Source organism: Schistocerca gregaria, chromosome 4 (genome assembly GCF_023897955.1).
Source record: "Schistocerca gregaria isolate iqSchGreg1 chromosome 4, iqSchGreg1.2, whole genome shotgun sequence".
Classification (NCBI taxonomy): Eukaryota; Metazoa; Arthropoda; class Insecta; order Orthoptera; family Acrididae; genus Schistocerca; species Schistocerca gregaria.
In genome coordinates, this window is record NC_064923.1 from 404,613,305 (window position 1) to 404,633,516 (window position 20,212).

Below are 20,212 nucleotides of genomic sequence, written 5' to 3' on the forward strand. Positions count from 1 at the left end.
TGCAGAGTGCCAGGCTTTGAGGACCTCCGCTAAAGGGTGCAGAGGCTGAAGAATCCTGCTACACAAGATCTACAGAGGCATCGGTATTCTCCCACAGTCGGTCTGCAGAGTCCAGGGTAGAAAAACAGTTGGCGGTGTACACTAGCGACATGGAGGTTGGTCGAGCGAGGGTATCATGCGGCGACTCTGTTGATGAGGATCTCCAACTTGGTGAAGGAGAAGACCATTTGCCTTTGTATGATTTCTTGAAGTCTTTGTGGTTGTCAGATGACGATTCAGGTGATTGGAGGCACATGAAAAGCCTTTGCACGAGTATTCCTTCTGGCCTTTCCGGCCTGCTGGTTGTGAAGCAGGTGATTTCACTGTGTGAGGTGAAAATTTGGTGGCTTGTTGCACGGCTAGAGGAGGAGACGGGGATGATACCATTTGACATTGGATGAATTTACAACTGGAGTGCTGATTTTGAGGTCGCATACCTGCGTGGCCATGTCCTTCATGGAGTGAGAAGTAGCAAAACTGGTACTGTTAGTGGTGCATGGTAAAACACAGGGTTTCTCACTACCCAACAACTTGCGAGCGATGGGGTAAGGCACTTTTTCCTCCACCTGGATATCCTCTAAGGCCCATCCTTTGAGATACATGGGACAATGTCGGGAGGAAACTGCATGTTCTCATTGCAACTGATGGAGCGGAGAGAAGGCAGGAGGTTTGACTGTGGTTGTAATGATGACACTGGTAGCAGTACATAAGGTTTGGAATGTATGGTCAGACTGTGATAACTACACAGCCTGCTCTGATCTTCGATGAAAGCACTACTCTATCAAACATGAGAAAAAGAGTGCATGTGGACACTAAGGGTGCATTTACCTTTTTCATTACCCAACGGCCTGCAACGATCAGAGAGGTAAGTTTGGATTTCTGCCTTGGTCAGACCATCAACAGCCTATTGTAAATAACACCACGTGAAGAATTTAGCATTCGATGGGCCTCAACACGAACAGGGTAGCCGTGGGGGACCGACGTGGCAAGCCACTGTTGCGCTTGAGAATCACAAGTAGTCTCCAAGAGCTCTCCAAGTGAAAAGCTCCAGTGCACAAAGAAGAGCAGGATTTCACACAGCCAGCAATTGCATCAATGACTTTCTGAATAATAAATGGATTAACCATAGCAAAAGTACTGACAGTCTTCAGCATGCAAAACCATGAGGAACCGAGGTGTAGCTGGTAGTGCCTTTGAATCATTAGTGTCATTATGTTTAGTTGATATAGACTGAGAAGATGACGATTGGCTCATTGCGAGAAAATCCCCCATGACTGCCAGCATCACTGATGGTGAATGACTTCACACCTCCTGAACACCTGGCAGAAGAACCAATTGACAATTTGTGAAGGTAATAGCTCACACAATCATCCCTCTCAGGTCGGCTGCTGTGGCTGAGCACTTCTAGATGCTTCAGTCCAGAACCATGTGGCTGCTACGGTCACAGGTTTGAATCCTGCTTCGGGCAAGGATGTGTACGATGTCCTTAGGTTAGTTACGTTTACGTAGTTCTATGTCTAGGGGACTTATGACCTCAGATGTTAAGTCCAACAGTGCTTAGAGCCATTTGAACCATTTTTTCACCCCTCCCTGGGCCTGGCCTGTGCGAACCCTATCTGTTGACCCAGGGCTGGAAACTGCGCATTACCCATACACCTGTTACGCATCAGACACATGGGCCAGCCTTCAAGAGTGCACCGGGAGGAAAGAGAAAGAAGAACCTCAAACGCCGAACTGGAGGGGGGAAAAAACCTGAACGAAAAAAACAGTGAAGGGATTCTTCTGATGTCAAGCAACTGGAAATGCAGAACAAGTTCCCAAAAATATACCAAAAATGTTCCTCAAGGTAGGGGAAAAAAGAATAACAAGAGGATAAACATGCAGCATGGAAGAGAAAAGATGCTGCAAAGGCTAGGGCCTGTGGTAGCCCAGCACGAACTTGCAAAAGAAGGCTACCTGTCTCGACCAGTCATGTGAAATAGTATTGTTTCTGTTTCTATGGCAATGTGTCAGTGTTACCGCAATTCTAGGCAGACTATAACAGTCAAATAATACCAGCAAATGTATTTACACTTTGCAGTTGAAAACTGCCAATAATGCAGGCAACTATCAGAGACCTATCACTGTATGGAGTACAGGTTCATTGTAATCTACTTCAATATTTCTATCTGGTCATAACATTTCAACTGCAGCGTTAATGTTCAACATTTCACGGCTTATGACCAAATTTATGTCTGCTTACTGACTGGAAAACTCATACTCATTATCAAACAACAATATGAATAATATTTTATGTTTAACAGTATGGTTAAATAAGAGACTTTTCGAGAAGACATCACAGTTATGTAACACAGGTATGTTATAACGAAAATATATTGTTAGCCAAAACTCATTTAAATAAACAGAAACATTCTATTTAAAAACATAAAACAGATGAGTATGACAACTAGTAAATACTTACCAACACAAGAACAGCAATCGTCAAACCGTTCACCAAGACAACTGAAGCACTCCTTACAGCATGAACAATTCTTTAGATCACACTTGCAAGACTGAGTAAGCATACATTTGCTCACCACACTTGCACACACAGCTTCATTGCATCCATCAACAATCAATGACGACACCCCCAACATTAAAGTGGCAGCTACCACAAATAACACAAAACGCAACATGATGTACCAGGTCAGTTCTGAAAGACAATGGACCGCATGTTACAACAGCAATTCTCTCAATATTAATAAATGCATAATTAATTTTGAATATTGTAAAACCATGCTGAAAACTTACATCTTGTTAAAATTAGGGGCTTCAAATGCAGCCCATCAGTTTTGTTCAGCATGGTCATCAACATTATAACATTCATGACATACATAACCTATTCACAGTGACTACTTCTGAATCACTGCTTCAGCTGTTCAGTAAGTACAAACAACTTCTTCCGACATTAAATTTTATGGTTTGGCCACTCATAACCACACCCGTATCTTCGAACCTAACCAAGACATCAAGCTATACTATCCCCTTCCACTCCAAGAGAAAATTTCTTAAACTGTTCTCTGATATATACAAATGAGCAGAGTGGCTTCAAAGTCTGTGAAAGAAAAGTGGTTCTCATACAAAAAAATATTATCTAAGCATGAATGTGTCTCGTCACATGTGCAGTTCCGAATCAACTTGAATGCAGATTGCAGCAACAGCATTTTGTGCAGTGTTGACGATATTGGCTTTTGACAAAATGCTTAGAGAGAAATACAATTACTACCCAAGAGACATTAACAACATGAGTATACATAACAATATCCAAACTGAATGAAATTGCAATACATGAAACAAAATTAGCATTTTGTTTATAATATTTAAGCATTTTGTCAAAAACCAATATTTTCAACACTGCACAAAATGCTGGTGCAGCAATGTGCATTCAAGTTGACTTGGAATTACACATGAGACGAGACACTTTCATGCTTAGATAATATTTTTTTGTATGAGAACCACTTTTCTTTCACCATCTTTGAGGACACTTTGCTCAGAGTATAAGTACAGCCTGTTGCTCTGGTGATATTAACTTCACACAAAATATGAGAGAAAGAAAAATCATTATCAGGTCAACAGAAGGACGGGTATGGTCCATGAGGATGCATGAACCTTACTGTAACATCTCCTCCTCCACAATTCACCTTCTCAACAACTCCCAAATATCAAGAAGAGTCACATGCACATAGCAGTTGGGCTGCACAGTGCACTCTGACATTAATGATGGAAGTGCATCTGAGAAATCCGTATCACAACTCAACCTTTTTGCTCCAATCTTGGTTGGTGATATTCGTACAATGTGATGCATAGATCGTGTTCCAGGAATTGTTTTTACATTTGTGAAGTGCTGAGACAGATACTGTCTGACTTGTACCATTTCACCTTTTGAAACAATGGGAAGTGAAATGCCTTGCAGGTTCTTGCGACAGAATTCAAATACCTGTGAAGCTATAAGTATTTGATCTTTATAAGCTCTTTGTAAACTTGTTTTTGTGACAAGTCTTAACAGTGCCACCAACACCATCACAGGGAGATCTTCCATGGCTGGCAGCAAAAAAGGACCATGCACTTTATGTTGGAAGTCATGTTCATGGTAGCAGATATTTCTGAAATTCTTACAATTTTTTTATTGTGCAGCACAACCATCAGTGAAATATTCAACATATTCAAAATGAATTTATCGAAATTCACACTTTAAAAAATTCAATACAGTCTTCTGAGTCTGGTACACCAAGGCAACATCATGTTCTAGATCATCAGAAACAATACAAATACTTCTTGCATGCAACTGTTTGTTCTTTTTGTAATATATATGGACAGTGTGAAGAGAGCAGCTGCCATTGTTCCAATGGTACCCCTGTACTTCATCTTGAACAACAAAATTGAGATTTTCACTGAAATCCATTAAAATTAACACTGATCCTTCATTAAGTGTTTCCTTATTCATTTTCAAATAGTCAGATTTTGATTGAGAAATAAAAGAGTGTGGAGTTAAGTTTTTCAATTTTCTTAGTGAGTCACAGAAATCTGATAGAGAAGGGATTTGAACACTTAAAAGTCATTCTATTTTTATTTTCTAAGTGGATTTGAAGCAATGAACTGGTGGGGCATTTTTCACACAGACAAAGCATACAGGCTCGCTTATTTATATCAAGTTATTATTTTAATTAGAACTTGGTATGTTTCTTTAATAGAAATGGAATTTAGAAGGAATTTTAACATTTTGGTGGTAAATGCACACACATACAGTATGTGTTCCTGATGATCCTCTTAGTATGCACTGTTTTAGTTGAAGAGAAGCAAATTTTGAGACTCCACCTTAGTCTTCAGGATACTTTTTTTTATATATTAAGAGAATACAGTTCAATTAAATTACTCAAAACAAGACACTTTTGTTCATACGTATTTTTGCTGGTGCTCACTTTGTCTTTTTTCCCAGGTATTATTCTTGTGTTTTCATCATCCAAATAAAAGTTCTTTACTTTTTGCACTGTATCGTGTGGCACTGTCTTTCCTCTTTTCTGCTGAGCCATCAATAAAATACCTGTCTCCATTAAAAGAGATCTTGCTTGTCTTAACAAATATTCATAAACCTAAAATTTGAAACTGACTTTCTGTTGAGACCAAGTTGGTAGCACAAGAGTAAGTAACTGAACTTTTTTCACGATTATTTGCATATTCCATGTTCTGTTTGATTTTGTCTATGAGTTCATCATGTTGTTTTGCCTTTTCTTCCAGTTCTGTTAAATCACTGTCAGGGATAATGCTTGCATCAGCAGCCTGCTCAACTTGATACATATGTGAAATTTTAGTTTTCAGAGTCCCAGCTGCTGTTTCCAATTTTCATTTGGCTGCTGCATATTAACTATGTCGAGCAACTGAATGCAGCTTTTCAGGAGATACTCCTGAGCTAGTTAAGCCAGTATTGAACACACATTTTTCAGGACTCTGCACCTTTGCATTACTGTCATTTATATAGTCTGGTGATGAGTCGTCACTTGCTTGTTTTTTGTTAGTAAAAGTGTGATATAGGTTGGGCACATTTTCTCCCCAGGAATAACACTAAAGCCTCTCATTTTGAAGGTCTCTGCCTTTTCTATACTCATTTCACACAATTCAGATGAAACAGATTGTTTATGACCTTTGAAGGGATCACAGCAAATTTTCTTATGCAGAGAGAATCGGCACAGATACCTGTCTTTGTGTTTAACAGGCACACATGAAACACACAGTATGAATGACTGTTGTTTCGCCATAATAAAAGTTCTTGTTCTTCACTGGTCAGTTCATTCACAAAAGCCAGGGTATTATCACATGTATCTTGCAGAGAGTGACCAAGCAAAAACTGTCTACTTGTACTTTCCATACTGCTTCAGTCATAAAGCCAATATTTATCATAAATAATTCAAAAGATGACTGGTGTAACCTAAAATGTAATTAAATAATGAAAAATCTATCCCATTGTTTCATTACAAAAGTATTTCACATTATTATTGTAACATTAGGGGACTTACTTTTGCTTTGGAATGAACAGTTACAAACTGCAACAATTGAATTTTTAACTAATAATTGACTCTAGGTACAACTCAGTACAAGAGCTCAGAACTGCATCCTCAGTGAACACATGACTCAAAACAAAGGAACTGGATTACACGATACATGTAGTGGCAATAAAAGTGTTCTCAGATATGATTTGTTCCCAGGGAAATCCAGTGTAGCCAAATTCTGTTCAGCAATTCAGCGGTGACATGGTACTCAGCACCTTCAATGTTTCTTTTACAATAACATTGTTTTTCACACTTCCCATTATTTCTACAAACTGATTCTTTTTGTGTGCAGCATAATGGAATATTTATAATAATATTTTAAGTTTTTCAAAGGTACCTATGATGGGGCAATACCTTAAAAAAATAATGTCCATGCATGGATTTTGTTTAAAAGTAATTATTTAGAGCTTTTTTTTGAGATGTAGATAATGGATATTCACTATAATAAGCACGATTATGAAAATATAAACCTTCCTTTTTAACTAAAAAAATTCAAGCTTCCACTGCAAAAACTATAGGAACTATTGCATTTTTAAATTATAAAGGAGATTATCTATGAAAGCCTGAATTCCTGAATCTATACAACTTGTTTTTATTGTAAGTGAAAAAGTAATTGACCTGCAACATTTACATTTTGTAAATGTGAATATATCTAGGTAAACTTCCACTACCCAAAATTTCAAGGATTTGCGTGATGATGGGTGTCATTTCCTAAAATTTCTGGACGATCTGACGTGGAATGACCCACCACTGATTCTACTCCAGTCACATTTTGCACAGTTATTCCCAACTGTATCATTGGAGGGTGAGTGGATTTGATCACAGAGTAAACAGATACCTCTGGAGTGAGCATTCAGATGCAGAGAACAGATGTGTTACAACATATACTGTCACTCTGGTCATGTCATGCCAGGAAGGCATACGTTTGTCCATAGTGCTACCTGTAAATTTTGAATGTTATTACCTCGCTATTACAGAGAGATTTCATCATGTGTGCCGTGGATTTTGTATAGGCATCTTGTAGATGCCACAACATATTGCATTTGCTGTCTAGAATACAATAGGCCCTTAGCTTTGAAGAGAAAAATCAACAAACATCTTGCTTCTTTGTGAGAAGAGTTACAGCTAGGATGTTCATATTTTTGGTTCATGGGACAGTCACAGCTACTTTAGAGTCTTATATGCCACTTTATCATACTGCTGAGTTTGCTCTGGTTTTCTGTGATGACACTGCAAAACGACTTGATCATAAGACAGTGACTTTCAAAAGATCTCCCGATACACTAAATTTGCTGCACATTGGCAATTATATAAAGTGCTTATTCACTACTTTTCTCAATTTTTCTTCTTCTTCAGGTTAGCACATAATTCTGCCTATTGGCAGCAATTTTAACAAGTCACATTCTATGCACAAGCTCTTAGCCCTTTACAAAAATGGTAAAATGTGGAAGCATTCAAACAACTTTGTAAATGGATCAAAAATATTAGAGAGAGAGAGAGAGAGAGAGAGAGAGAGAGAGAGGGGGGGGGAGGGCGGGAAGGGGAGGTCACAGAGGGGAGGGAGGGTGGGAAGGAGAGGGAGAAGGGATGGGTGGGAGGGAGGACAGAGGCGGGAGGAGAGAGGCGGGTGGAGAGAAGGGGGAGGGGAGAGGGGGAGGAGAGAGGGGGAGGAGAGAGGGGGAGGAGAGAGGGGGGAGGAGAGAGGGGGGAGGAGAGAGGGTGGGAGGAGAGAGGGTGGGAGGAGAGAGGGGGAGGAGAGAGGGGGAGGAGAGATGGGGGGAGGAGAGATGGGGGGAGGAGAGAGAGGGGGGAGGAGAGAGAGGGGGGAGGAGAGAGAGGGGGAGGAGAGAGAGGGGGGAGGAGAGAGAGGGGGAGGAGAGAGAGGGGGAGGAGAGAGAGGGGGAGGGGAGAGAGGGGGAGGGGAGAGAGGGGGAGGGGAGAGAGGGGGAGGGGAGAGAGGGGGAGGGGAGAGAGGGGGAGGAGAGAGGGGGGAGGAGAGAGGGGGGAGGAGAGAGGGGGGAGGAGAGAGGGGGGAGGAGAGAGGGGGGAGGAGAGAGGGGGGAGGAGAGAGGGGGGAGGAGAGAGGGGGGAGGAGAGAGGGGGAGGAGAGAGGGGGGAGGAGAGAGGGGGGAGGAGAGAGGGGGGAGGAGAGAGGGGGGAGGAGAGAGGGGGGAGGAGAGAGGGGGGAGGAGAGAGGGGGGAGGAGAGAGGGGGGAGGAGAGAGGGGGGAAGAGAGAGGGGGGAGGAGAGAGGGGGGAGGAGAGAGGGGGGAGGAGAGAGGGGGGAGGAGAGAGGGGGGAGGAGAGAGGGGGGAGGAGAGAGGGGGGAGGAGAGAGGGGGGAGGAGAGAGGGGGGAGGAGAGAGGGGGGAGGAGAGAGGGGGGAGGAGAGAGGGGGGAGGAGAGAGGGGGGAGGAGAGAGGGGGGAGGAGAGAGGGGGGAGGAGAGAGGGGGGAGGAGAGAGGGGGGAGGAGAGAGGGGGGAGGAGAGAGGGGGGAGGAGAGGGGGGGAGGAGAGAGGGGGGAGGAGAGAGGGGGGAGGAGAGAGGGGGGAGGAGAGAGGGGGAGGAGAGAGGGGGAGGAGAGAGGGGGAGGAGAGAGGGGGGAGGAGAGAGGGGGGAGGAGAGAGGGGGGAGGAGAGAGGGGGGAGGAGAGAGGGGGGAGGAGAGAGGGGGGGGAGAGAGGGGGGGGAGAGAGGGGGGGAGAGAGGGGGGGAGAGAGGGGGGAGAGAGGGGGGGAGAGAGGGGGGGAGAGAGGGGGGGAGAGAGGGGGGAGAGAGGGGGGAGAGAGGGGGGAGAGAGGGGGGGAGAGAGGGGGGGAGAGAGGGGGAGGAGAGAGGGGGAGGAGAGAGGGGGAGGAGAGAGGGGGAGGAGAGAGGGGGAGGAGAGAGGGGGAGGAGAGAGGGGGAGGAGAGAGGGGGAGGAGAGAGGGGGAGGAGAGAGGGGGGAGGAGAGAGGGGGAGGAGAGAGGGGGGAGGAGGGGAACGGGAGAAAGTTTGCATGAACTTTTAATGTAGCGGCCCTTTTTAGCACTTCAGTGCAATCTGTTGTACCGACCAGCATGTCAGTTGAACTGTACAACACACACAGAAAAGTTAGCTGTCATGTAATGTACTAATATTTTATGCTTGTCAATCAATGGTTAATGCAATACAAAGATGGCAAAATACAACAAAGCAGCTAAATTTGTACTTAAAAAAGACTGTGTGTATGTGCGTGTGTTATTCCTTCAGTTCCCCATTGTTATGATAAAAATTAAATCTGTTTACTTCCCACTGACTTATATGCAAAGCAGAATATACAACCTAGACCTGAGGACACCTGTGTTTTAACAAAAATAAACAAATTAAGTGATGTATTGCAGGACACTACTGACCTGTATTTAAACTACATAGGCTACTGAATATCACCCAATACTGCAGATCATATTTTATAGATTTCACTTGTTTCACAATGCTACTAGCACACATGTAAGTTCTTATTTACTTTCTCCGCACTATAAAGAAAACATTTCACAAACATTTGGTTTTGAACGCTACACAAAACTGTTTCTTCATTTTACAGAATACCATACAGTATGTAGGCCTATATTCTAGTTTCAAACAAAAACCATTAATTGTCATGCAGGTGGGAACTATCAAAAATGTGTCAGGAGGAAGAAAGAATACTCTTACATAGTCTGCTATGAGGTTCATCATTATCAAAATAAATGGAGATTTTTCAAGCTGTGGATTTTGACTGCCTTATATCTGTGTGTTCACCAAGATGCAATTTGCTATTATAATAGACTTTAGTAGATGGCCAAAGACTTTGCTCAACAATGCTACACATTTTGCACACAATATAACACCACATTTGTTCAAAATGCAACCAAAATGGCACAGCACGCCAAAGTGCTCATACAACTAATTTTTCCTTTCATGTATTTCTCTTTGCACATGTGACAACAGTAATTCACCAGTGTTTTTACAACAAAACAAAAGTTAAAAATGTAACAAATACATGTAACATACATAATTTTTGAACCCTGCAGAAAGCATAAACAACAGTACCATGAGATCACACAACAATCACAGCTTAATGCTGACAACATGTGCAGAACACAATGCTATCTCTAGAGATACCTCTACTCTACAGATTTGATAAACTATGATTTGTGACCAGATATCATGTCATTGTAGGACAATGGAGTTGCAGGAAACGTTTGCATCTTCATGACAGTTTAAGCAAGGTTCACAACTTAATTTTAGAAAACTTGCAGTAAAATGAATTGCTACGGCTCTTGATACAGGGAGAAATCTGGTGGCTTTATCCAGCAGTGGCTATGATAATGATATTGATCATGAAAACAAACTAAAGCTGAATTCTTGCCCTTAAACCTTCTTTCTTTTCTTTAACACACAACTGTAATGACATTCACTTTGTCTGTTTTTCTGAACTTAACTGCAATCATCTGATCAGTTCAACAGAACACACATCAGGTAACTGCTTTGCATCTATAAAACTATATAGCCACAAATCCCACAAACTGGAATAGCAATTTCGCTAATCTAATCCATTCTTATATTAAATGATGCTACGTAAGATGGTAAAAATATTACATTCATAATAATACTGAAACCTTCTCATTCTAGACTTAAGTAAGCTCACCAGATGAAGTATTCATCATGCTGCTTGAAAGACCGCACCAATTATTTTGGAGCACTGTATGTGGTGTACAACTGGTATCAGGAAAGTCAGGTAACCCCTCCCCCAGACAGTAACGTAAATAATCACAGTGAAGTGGTAGCCCAGTTCCTTGTTATATCAATATTCTGAGTGACTAATGTGTCTACAAAGAAAGGTGTACCACTTGCAGCCATGCAACATGGCCTAAGATTAGTGGTTTTCAAAAGTCCTAACTTACAATGACCAGAAATGAATATCACATCTTGCAATGACAGTTTCAAATTCAATAGGGATTGCTGCTGTCAGTGAATGCAAGTACATCTCAACAAGTCTGCTGGTAAACAATGTGAAAGTAACCACAATGCAAATTTATAGAGTCTGGCACCTTCTTACAGACTACATAAAACTGTTTCAATAGGCCAAACACCACACAAACAAGACAGTACCTTACCGGCGGCAAATAGTGTGGTCCAAAGTTATGTTGTTATCCCTTTCTAAAAGATGCAAGGTGTCAAATGCCCTATTAGCCCAATAAGGCATTTAATCTGCAGTATCTGGAGGGCACAGTTTAGGCCTGAGGTGGTTCTGTGATGTTTTGGAGCTATTTTACATACCATGGCTTAGACCCACTCATTCGGGTTACTGTGGACATGAAGCAAAATGTTTATTTCAACATTCTTAGTGACCAAGCGTTTCCCTTTATTCTACACCTTTACGATGAATACACTGTGGACACTACCATCTCCAAGATTCGCAGGGCTCCACGCATACCTTCCTGGCTTGATTAACACTTATGCAACTTGTCGCATCTCAACTGCCCTTTTAAATTGCCTGATCTCGTTGCCATAGAAAATGTCTAGGAGATTTAGAACAATTAACATTCGCACAATTTGGTAGCTCTAGTGGATCTAATCACACCAATATTTAGCCTCATCTTTGACGGAAAAAGAGAAGACATTAGCCAGCCTAGAGGTAATGTTACATGATTTTAATGAGAGACCTCCTGTGGTGATTATCATGAGTGCACAGAATCAGCTAAGAGAAAAATCTGTGCAAGAAGCATGTTTATTTATACATAAATACTGACTTAGGAATTTCCTACTGTGTGAGACTGCATGCACAAGATCATATGCCAATTATAAATTCACATATTTTACTATTTGTGTTGCTTCTGTGTAATCTTTCATTGATTGTATCAGTACCCAGTTGTATTGTGATATATTGTGACATTTCAAACATTTGCGAGTGCTGCGATAAACTTACTGCTATCGTCAATTGCAGGCTTAAACAACATAATCTGTATCACTTCAGGCAGGGGGGTTACCTTTACAGTCTCAGATGATATTGAAATTAGCATATGTTAAAATTCAGGTGTACGTAATAAATACATATTTTTTGTTTTCTCCAAAAAAATTCCTGCCTTGTGATACAGGTCTCTAAAGGTGCTGCGAACACCATTTTAAAGACACGAATTTTGGAAAAAATTTTAACATGCTGTATCTCTGGAACAGTTCTAGATATTTTTATTTTTTTTTATTTAAAAGATGATTGCTTTATGATTACAAAGCAATCCTCCATTTGGATTTGAACTTCTTATACTATGGAATTTTTTTTTCTTTCAAGAATATCAATCCATAAAATTTATTTTTTTCTGTTGATTAGTACCATAGAGTTCTACATTCCCTGAAGAAGCAAGTTTCCACTTGTAAGTTGGACCGATTTTATTTATTTCTTTTTTTCCAAGGGTAATTATGTCTTTACTGAAGTTGTTTCTTACTGATTTCTTTGTTACAATGTTTATTTCTATAGTCTTTGTTGCAGTTCTTTATCACTTTCTTTGTTACAGTTATTTCTTTTCACTTTCATTGTTGCAGATCTTTCTTACACTCTTGTTGTAATTTCTTGTCAGTTTCTTTGTCGTAGTTGTTCATTGCAGGTTTCTGTATTGTGTTTGTTCAGTGGAAATTTGTTTACTGAAGAGGCTTTTTAAGAAATCTGAGACCATCCAGTGAGTTCTGTGTTTTCGTGACGAAATTGCCAGTTGACACAGTGTGTTTTGTGAAAAGGACTGTTTGAAATGTCTTCTGGCTGGGACCACAGGAGAGTGAAGTGTGCTGACTATTTGCATATCCATAAAAAACAGACTTTGTTCAGGTTGGGAAAATGTGTTCTCATTTGAAGATTCCGTTTCAAAGTGAAGATGTTTCTACTGACGACTTTTGGTGTTCTAAATGTTTTGGCACAATAACGACAACGGTAGTATCTGAACAAGGTGAAGCCTCCCACGGTGCAGATGATGCAGATTTTGCATCAATAGAGGTAGAATTGGCTACCCTGCATCAACCAACTACAGATGTAGGTGTTAGTGCTGTTAAGAAACCATGATAAGTGAAGTTGAGTTGTAAGCTCTGTGTGTTAAGAAAGTGCAGAAAAATTACTAAAGCTATGTATGAATAGACTACAGCAAAACAGTCCACGTTCTTCAAAGTTGAAATTCCATCTTCAAAAGAAAATGAAAGCACTCTTGCACCTCTAGCCAGAAATTTTTCACGAATATCAATTTTGAATATTGCATATCCTACAGAGAAAAGGTGCAAGTTTTAACTATTATTCCAGAGACAAAGAAAATTTTGAACCAATTTCCGTCAGTATCAAAGTACATGGTAGACAAATCAAGAAATGTGAGGTCTGTAAAAGGAGTCTTTTTGAAAGACCAGATCCCTATTATAGCCATTCTGTAGAAGCAGCTCAAGTTCAAATAGTGCAGTCATTTTATTTGGAAGATAAATGGGACTTTTTTCGCCAGAGTGCCAACAAAAAAGGCACCATAACTGTAGCAGCAGTTGAAGGTCAAAAAGTTGTGAAAGTGAAGAGGTACATGACTCAAAGTATTAAAGAAACTTTTGCAATTTATAAGAGCAGCTATACAACTTCACACATTGGAAGATCAAAATTTTATGCACTACAACGTAAGTAGGTAGTTCCACACCCACGCAGAGATGTCTGTTTGCACATCGTGCACTAATTTTGAACTTTGTGTGGTAACTTTGAAGCACTTACTGGAGCAAGTGACATATGACGCCTTGGTTGGACGTGTGAAGTCATTAGCAGTCCGTGACGTTAGGCGAGAGACTTGTTTGTTTCTAGAATGTTGTGAGTGCCCTGGAAAGGAAGGAGTGTCCTTACTGACACTTGGCCTGGAAGACATAGCAGACAACTCTGCAGAAATTACATATTCAAGATGGGAGGAAAATAAACTAATTAAGAAAACTGTTGCCTTTGACAGCTTCATTGATGAACTTGGTAAATGGTCCGTGAAAGCAGTAACACACCAGCATCAAAAGAAATTGCAACAACACATTGCAAAAGTGAAAGGGGGTTTACAATCTGAAGAACTATATTTAGTGCTTCACTGTGATTTTCCTTAGAACTGGTCTGTACTTCTCCCACAAGAATTACAAGGATATCATTGGAGTAATGACCAGGTTTCAGTTTTTACAGGAGCGACATATTTTCAAAACAAGACCATAAGTACTGCAGTGATGACACAGGACATGTCTCAGCTCATGCTTTGCTAGCAATGCGCAAAATTCTTCAACGGCAAAGAGGAGCAGAGAAGATCATCATTATTTCTGATGTTGCTCCTAGTTATTTTAAAAATTGTTACCAGCTGTTTGAATTGAGTAAGGCACTTGTGCCAACTGACTGGGTATACAGTGCTGCTGGTCACAGGAAGGGGCCTTGTGTTGGAGTAGGAGGCCTGCTGAAGCACCATGCTATGAAACAATCTTTCCAGACCAAATACAGCTGTGCTTCAGAATGCTGCAGATTTTAAGAGAGTTGTGAAATCTTACACATCCACAGCCCTCATTCAGGAGGAAATCGAACAATTCCATGACCAGAAAAAGAAGAATGGCCCACACAAACTACTTACTCCTATGAAAGGAATTCAGGAGACACATTTTTGGACTCAAAGTGATGGGCAAACTCATATTTCACGCACTTTAAAGTGCAAGAAAGAAGAAATTTCGTTTGTTCGGCCAACAACTCAGAAACAGCAGGATAATATTCAGATTCACAACCTGAGAAGGGAGTGTTTGTGGCTTGTGTGTATGACTGGCAGGTGGATTGCAGAGATTATAGATACCAGTTACGAGTTAAACAAACTTGTAGTGAACTTTATACTACCACATGGAGCAGCTCATGGATAAAGGTTTCCAGCTGAAGGACAGCAACAATGCCATTAGTGTTACTTCCTATTGGTTTAACACGAAGGCATCACTCTACATCAAAGGAAGGTACTGAAGCAGTGGAACACAGTTTTAGTTCTTTGACTGGCTAATTTCAGTACAAAACAGAGTGCAAAGAAGTTGTACAAATTGAAACCTTTAAGTCTCTGGACCTTTCACAAACATTTTGGAACCATTTAAAATGCTTGAAAAATGAGTCTCTTACTCATCTTTCAAAACTAAAATTATGTTAAATAAGGCTAGGTTTTAATTTTTATGTAATAATGTGGTAATAAAAAAAGGTTTTATGTATGGCAAAAATTTCAAATGTTCATGTCACCTCTTCAACCTCAAAGTGGAAACTCTCCTTTTCACGGAATGTAGAACTATGTGGGGGGGGGGGGGGGGGGGGGGGGGAAAGAGCTGGCATTTTTTTTTAAATTTTCCATAAATTATAAAAAACATTCAGAACGCTATAGTAAAAGAACTTTGACAGATAATCCCGATTGAGGATTTCTTTGTAATCACAAAGCAATTACCTTTAAAAATAAAAAATCTAGAACTGGTCCAGAGAAATAGCATTTTAAAATTTTTTCTAAAATTCGCATGTTCAAAATGGTATGTCCAGTGTCAGCTTTGGAGGGCTGTATCTCGGAGCAGAAATTTTTTTGGAGATAAAAAAAAGTGAGTTCCTTACTTTATTTTAACATATGCTAAATTCAATGACAACCGAGACTATGAAGGTAAGATTTTTTCCTAGCCTGCCTGAATCGATATGGACTATGCCAAACTAAATTGTGCTCTTTTAAAATTTTACAAAACTATATTTTTGCAGGTTACCAGTATGAATTATTTGGATACATAATTTATTTTGTAGCAAATCAGTGTTTGAATTTCACAGTTCTGCGAAAGAATGTATCACCCCTGAATTTCACTGTAGATCAACGCAAATAAATGTGAATTTTTGAGAATTTTCAGTGGCTACTGTTGTTGTTTGCATAATCTATGAACAATTTGTAGCAAATTTGTGTTCATGATTTAGTTACTGTAGCAGATTTTCTAACTAACATATTCTGTTACATCTAGTTTTCCCTTGAAGAGGAGTAACCCTAAATATTATCTGGATTTAATGTAAATTAACTCTCTTTTGGGTTTGCTAACAACTATAATTAACATCAAAACATTTTAGGAAACTAGTAAATTTTCCACAGGTTTTTGTACAGCCTTAACAGAAATCTCATTGTGTGTATTTGCTTCAATTATTATAGGGAATTAGCATCTTTTAGCTCAACAGATTAAAAGATAATCAGAGGGCTTAATTTAAAGTTATCTGTGCACTGCCTTGTAATACACTGCACCAGCCAAAATGCAGACCCACTGTGAATGCTGTTCTCGAACACAGAATGAGTTGGTTAATGTTTTTAAACAGCTGGAAATTGCCCTGACTAATGCTAAACAATTGGCAGCTGCTGCTAATCAGTGTGTTGGGAGAGCCCCCAAGAGTCGTGTACATGTGATACATGTACCAAAGATACCTAATGTATTATCCTCTCCTGTGGGTCCTACTTCCTCTACAGAAAATAGAGGATCTGTTACTACCCATCCAGTCGACTGCGAGTGGCGTGTCAATGGTAGATCTAGGCATCTTTTACAGTGTGGATGGCGACTAGGGAAGACAGGGAGGACTCAGGCTGTTGTACTGATCCCCCAACCAACAAGTTTCAGGTGCTGTTTTTCACTAAAACTGAAACTGAGCCAGTTTGACTCACTTCACCTATTTTGAGGAAACATGTTTTCTCCAGTGTAAGAAGAAGGCAAACGCAAAGGGATAGGGGCCTATTAAGCTCCAAATGTACAGTGAATGGTGGTACCCTTTAGGGAAATGGCAGCAAAGGACAGGAAAGGACAATGGCTGCTCTTAGTGTGTATGCCTGGGGCCTCATTTAGCATGTTGAAGAGGCTATTCCAGCAGCCATTCGAGAACCGGGTGCAGCCAACCAGAGAGTGTGGCACACATTGAAACAAACGACACCTGTCGTCTGAGCTCTGAGATCATTCTTGGGCCATTCCAGTGAATGGTGGAAAAGGTTGAGAAGACCAGCCCTGTGCATGGAGTTTCAACGAAACTCATAATTTGCTTAATTTTCCCCTGAACTAATAGTGACCATCTGCTTCTGAGTCGAGTGGAAGGACTGAACAAGATACCTCAAAGGTTCTGTGAAAAGCTAGGCTGCAACTTCCCGGACTTGCGCCATATGCTTGAGAACTGTAGTGTCCCTCTAAATACGTCACATATGCACTACACATCACAGGCTGCTACTCACTTAACTGATTGTGTCACTGGAGACTTTAATTATCCAACAATCAATTGAGGAAATTACAGGTCTCTAAGTGGTGGGTGTGATAAGACAGCCTGTGAAACTTTACTAAATACATTCTCTGAAAAATATTTAGAGCAGATAGTTGGGAACCACACTCATGATGGAAATATATTGGATCTAATGGCAACAAGTAGACCAGACCTCTTTGAGGACATCCACATCAAAATTGGTATCAGTGACCATGACATGATTGGGGTAACAACGATTACCGAAGTACAAAGAATAACTGAAACAAGCAGAAAGATATATACGTTCACTAAAGTATATAAAAAAAATCACTAATGTCATACCTCAATGAGAAACTTGAAACTTTCAGCAAAAGTCAGGAGCATGCAGAGGAAATTCTGGCTAAAGTTTAAAAGAATAGTTGACCACACACTGGATAGATATGAACCCAGTATAACAGTTCATAATGGGAGGGAACCTACATGATATACACACACTATAAAGAAACAGAGATTGATGGACAGTAGGTGCAAAATAAAGAGTAGGGCTATAGATAGAGAGATACTGAATGAAATGTGTTTGGCTGTCAAGAGAAAAATGCGTGATTCCTTCAATGACTACACAGAATATTGTCACGTGAGCTTTCACAGAACCCAAAGAAATTCATGTCATATGTAAAGGCTGTTGGTGGCATCAAAGTTAGTGTCCTGTCCATAGTGAATGAGACAGGAATGGACATTGAGGGATACAAAGCATAAGCTGGATTGTTTAACTTGATTTTCAAAGGAAAATACAGGAGAATTGCCCCAATTTAATCCTTGTACAATTGGAAAAATGGATGAAATAAGTACTGCATCAGTGGTATTGAGAAACAGCTGAAATCATTTAAATTGAACAAAGCTCCAGGGCCAAATGGGATCACTGAGTTAGCTCCTCACCTAACTATAACCTATCCTAGACCCCTCAGACACAAAACCGTGTACAGTTCTTGGAAAAGGGCACGGTTAAGTGCAGAGTAGGGGAGTAGAAGTGATCCACAAAACTGTACCGTCAAATATCCTTGACGATGATTTGTTGTAGAACCTTAGAATACATTCCAAGCTTGAACATAACGAGGTACCTCGTACAGAATGACCACCTCAATGCCAACCAGCACGGTTTTCGAAAACACGATCGTGTGAAACCGAACTTTAACATTTCTCTCATGACATACTTTGGATCAAGGCAACCAAATACATGCACTATTTTTTTTAATTTCTGAAAAGCGTTTGACTTGGTACCGCACGTAAGTTTACTATCTAAAGTAAGAGATCATATGGCATAGCAAGTGAAATTTGTGACTGGACTTACGGTGGGGAGGACACAATATGTTATCTTGGATGGAGAGTCATTGTCAGATGTAGAAGTTAACTCCGGTTGTACCCAGGGATATGTGTTGGGACTCTTGCTATTCATGTTCTATATTATTAACCTTGAAGACAATATTAATAGTAAAGTCAGGGTTTCTTCAAATGATGCTGTACTAACTGAAAGAAGCTGCATAAATATTCAGTCAGATCCTGATATGATTTCCTCTAAATGTTCAGAAATGTAAAGTCTTGCACTTCACAAAATGAAAAATGTAGTATCTTATAACTAATATCAATGAGTCAATGTTAGAATTGGCCAGTCATACAAATACCTGGGTGTAACACTTTGTAGAGATATGAAACGGAATGATCACATAGGTTCAGTTGTGGGTAAAGTAGGTGGTAGTCTTTGGTTTATTGGTAGATTACTGGGGAAGTGTGATTAGTCAACAAGAAATTGCTTACTAATTACTCATGCAAGCAGTTCTAGAATACTGCTCAAGTGTGTGGGAACAGTAAAAGATGGGACTATCAGGGGATATTGAAGTTGTGGCAGTGATATTTTTCATGTCTGGTGCAAAGTGATATCAAAAGCGCGCGGAAGTTTTTTTTTTATTTTTTTGTCGTGTGTTGTTTTTTATCTTTGCCGTAAGACTATAGAATCTCCTAGTTTTTGTTACTTCTCTGTTGTTTTTTTAGTTTTCTTCTCATTGTGAGTTTTCACGAATAAATATTTTTTCGTTAACTCATTATTCTGGACGGCTATTTGTTGTAGGCAAGTCGCCTACAAAGTATATAGAGAAAGGCAGCACATATGATCACAGATTTGTTTAATTAGTGGGAGAATGTCACAGAGATACTGAAGGAACTGAACGGAAAGACTGTTGAAGATATATGCTATGTAAAATATCCCAAGAAAGTCTACTAAGAATGTTTCAGGAATCGGCTTTAAATGACGACTACAGGTATGTACTACAACCTCCTAAAGGGATTATGAGGATAAGATTAGAATAATTACTGCACACACACACACACACACACACACACACACACACAGAAGCATTCAAACAATCTTTCTTTCCATGCTCTGTTTGTGAGTGGAACAGGAAGAAACCCTACAAACTAGTACAATGGCTTGTACCAGGTGCCACACACCTAATGGTGGTTCGCAGTTTATAGATTTAGATGTGTTTAATTTAGTGCCACACTCTTGTAAGTACAACTTATTAAGAGTCAAGTTTAACAGATGTCATGTGATTAATGCAAGAATTCATCTTTATTTATTAGTAATCATTTTTATCTGTTTTTGTTATGTTACATGCACAGTTCCAAGACAGCCATTACACTATTACCTACAAGTTTAGAAACAAAAACAACCAAAGAACTGTCTTAACATTGGCGGGACTCTATAACAACAAAAAAAGTGGAAAACTGCAGAAATCACAATTCTAATTTCTGGTGTGTGAAAACAAAAAATGCCAAAAATTTAATCTTAACGACACAATCACCTACAGTATACCC

The 20,212-nt window shown here is 40.1% G+C and overlaps 1 protein-coding gene across 3 annotated transcripts in view; it reads right to left on the reverse strand.

The window, feature by feature from the left end:
* LOC126266881 (protein twisted gastrulation-like) overlaps window positions 1–20,212 on the reverse strand; it is a 41,530-nt gene that overhangs the window by 19,213 nt on the left and 2,105 nt on the right. For all 3 annotated transcript variants that reach the window (XM_049971543.1, XM_049971544.1, XM_049971545.1), the window contains exon 2: window positions 2,501–2,731. In XM_049971543.1, coding sequence (XP_049827500.1) covers window positions 2,501–2,714 — 214 coding nt within the window. In that variant the 5' untranslated portion in view covers window positions 2,715–2,731. The remainder of the gene's footprint in view (window positions 1–2,500; window positions 2,732–20,212) is intronic.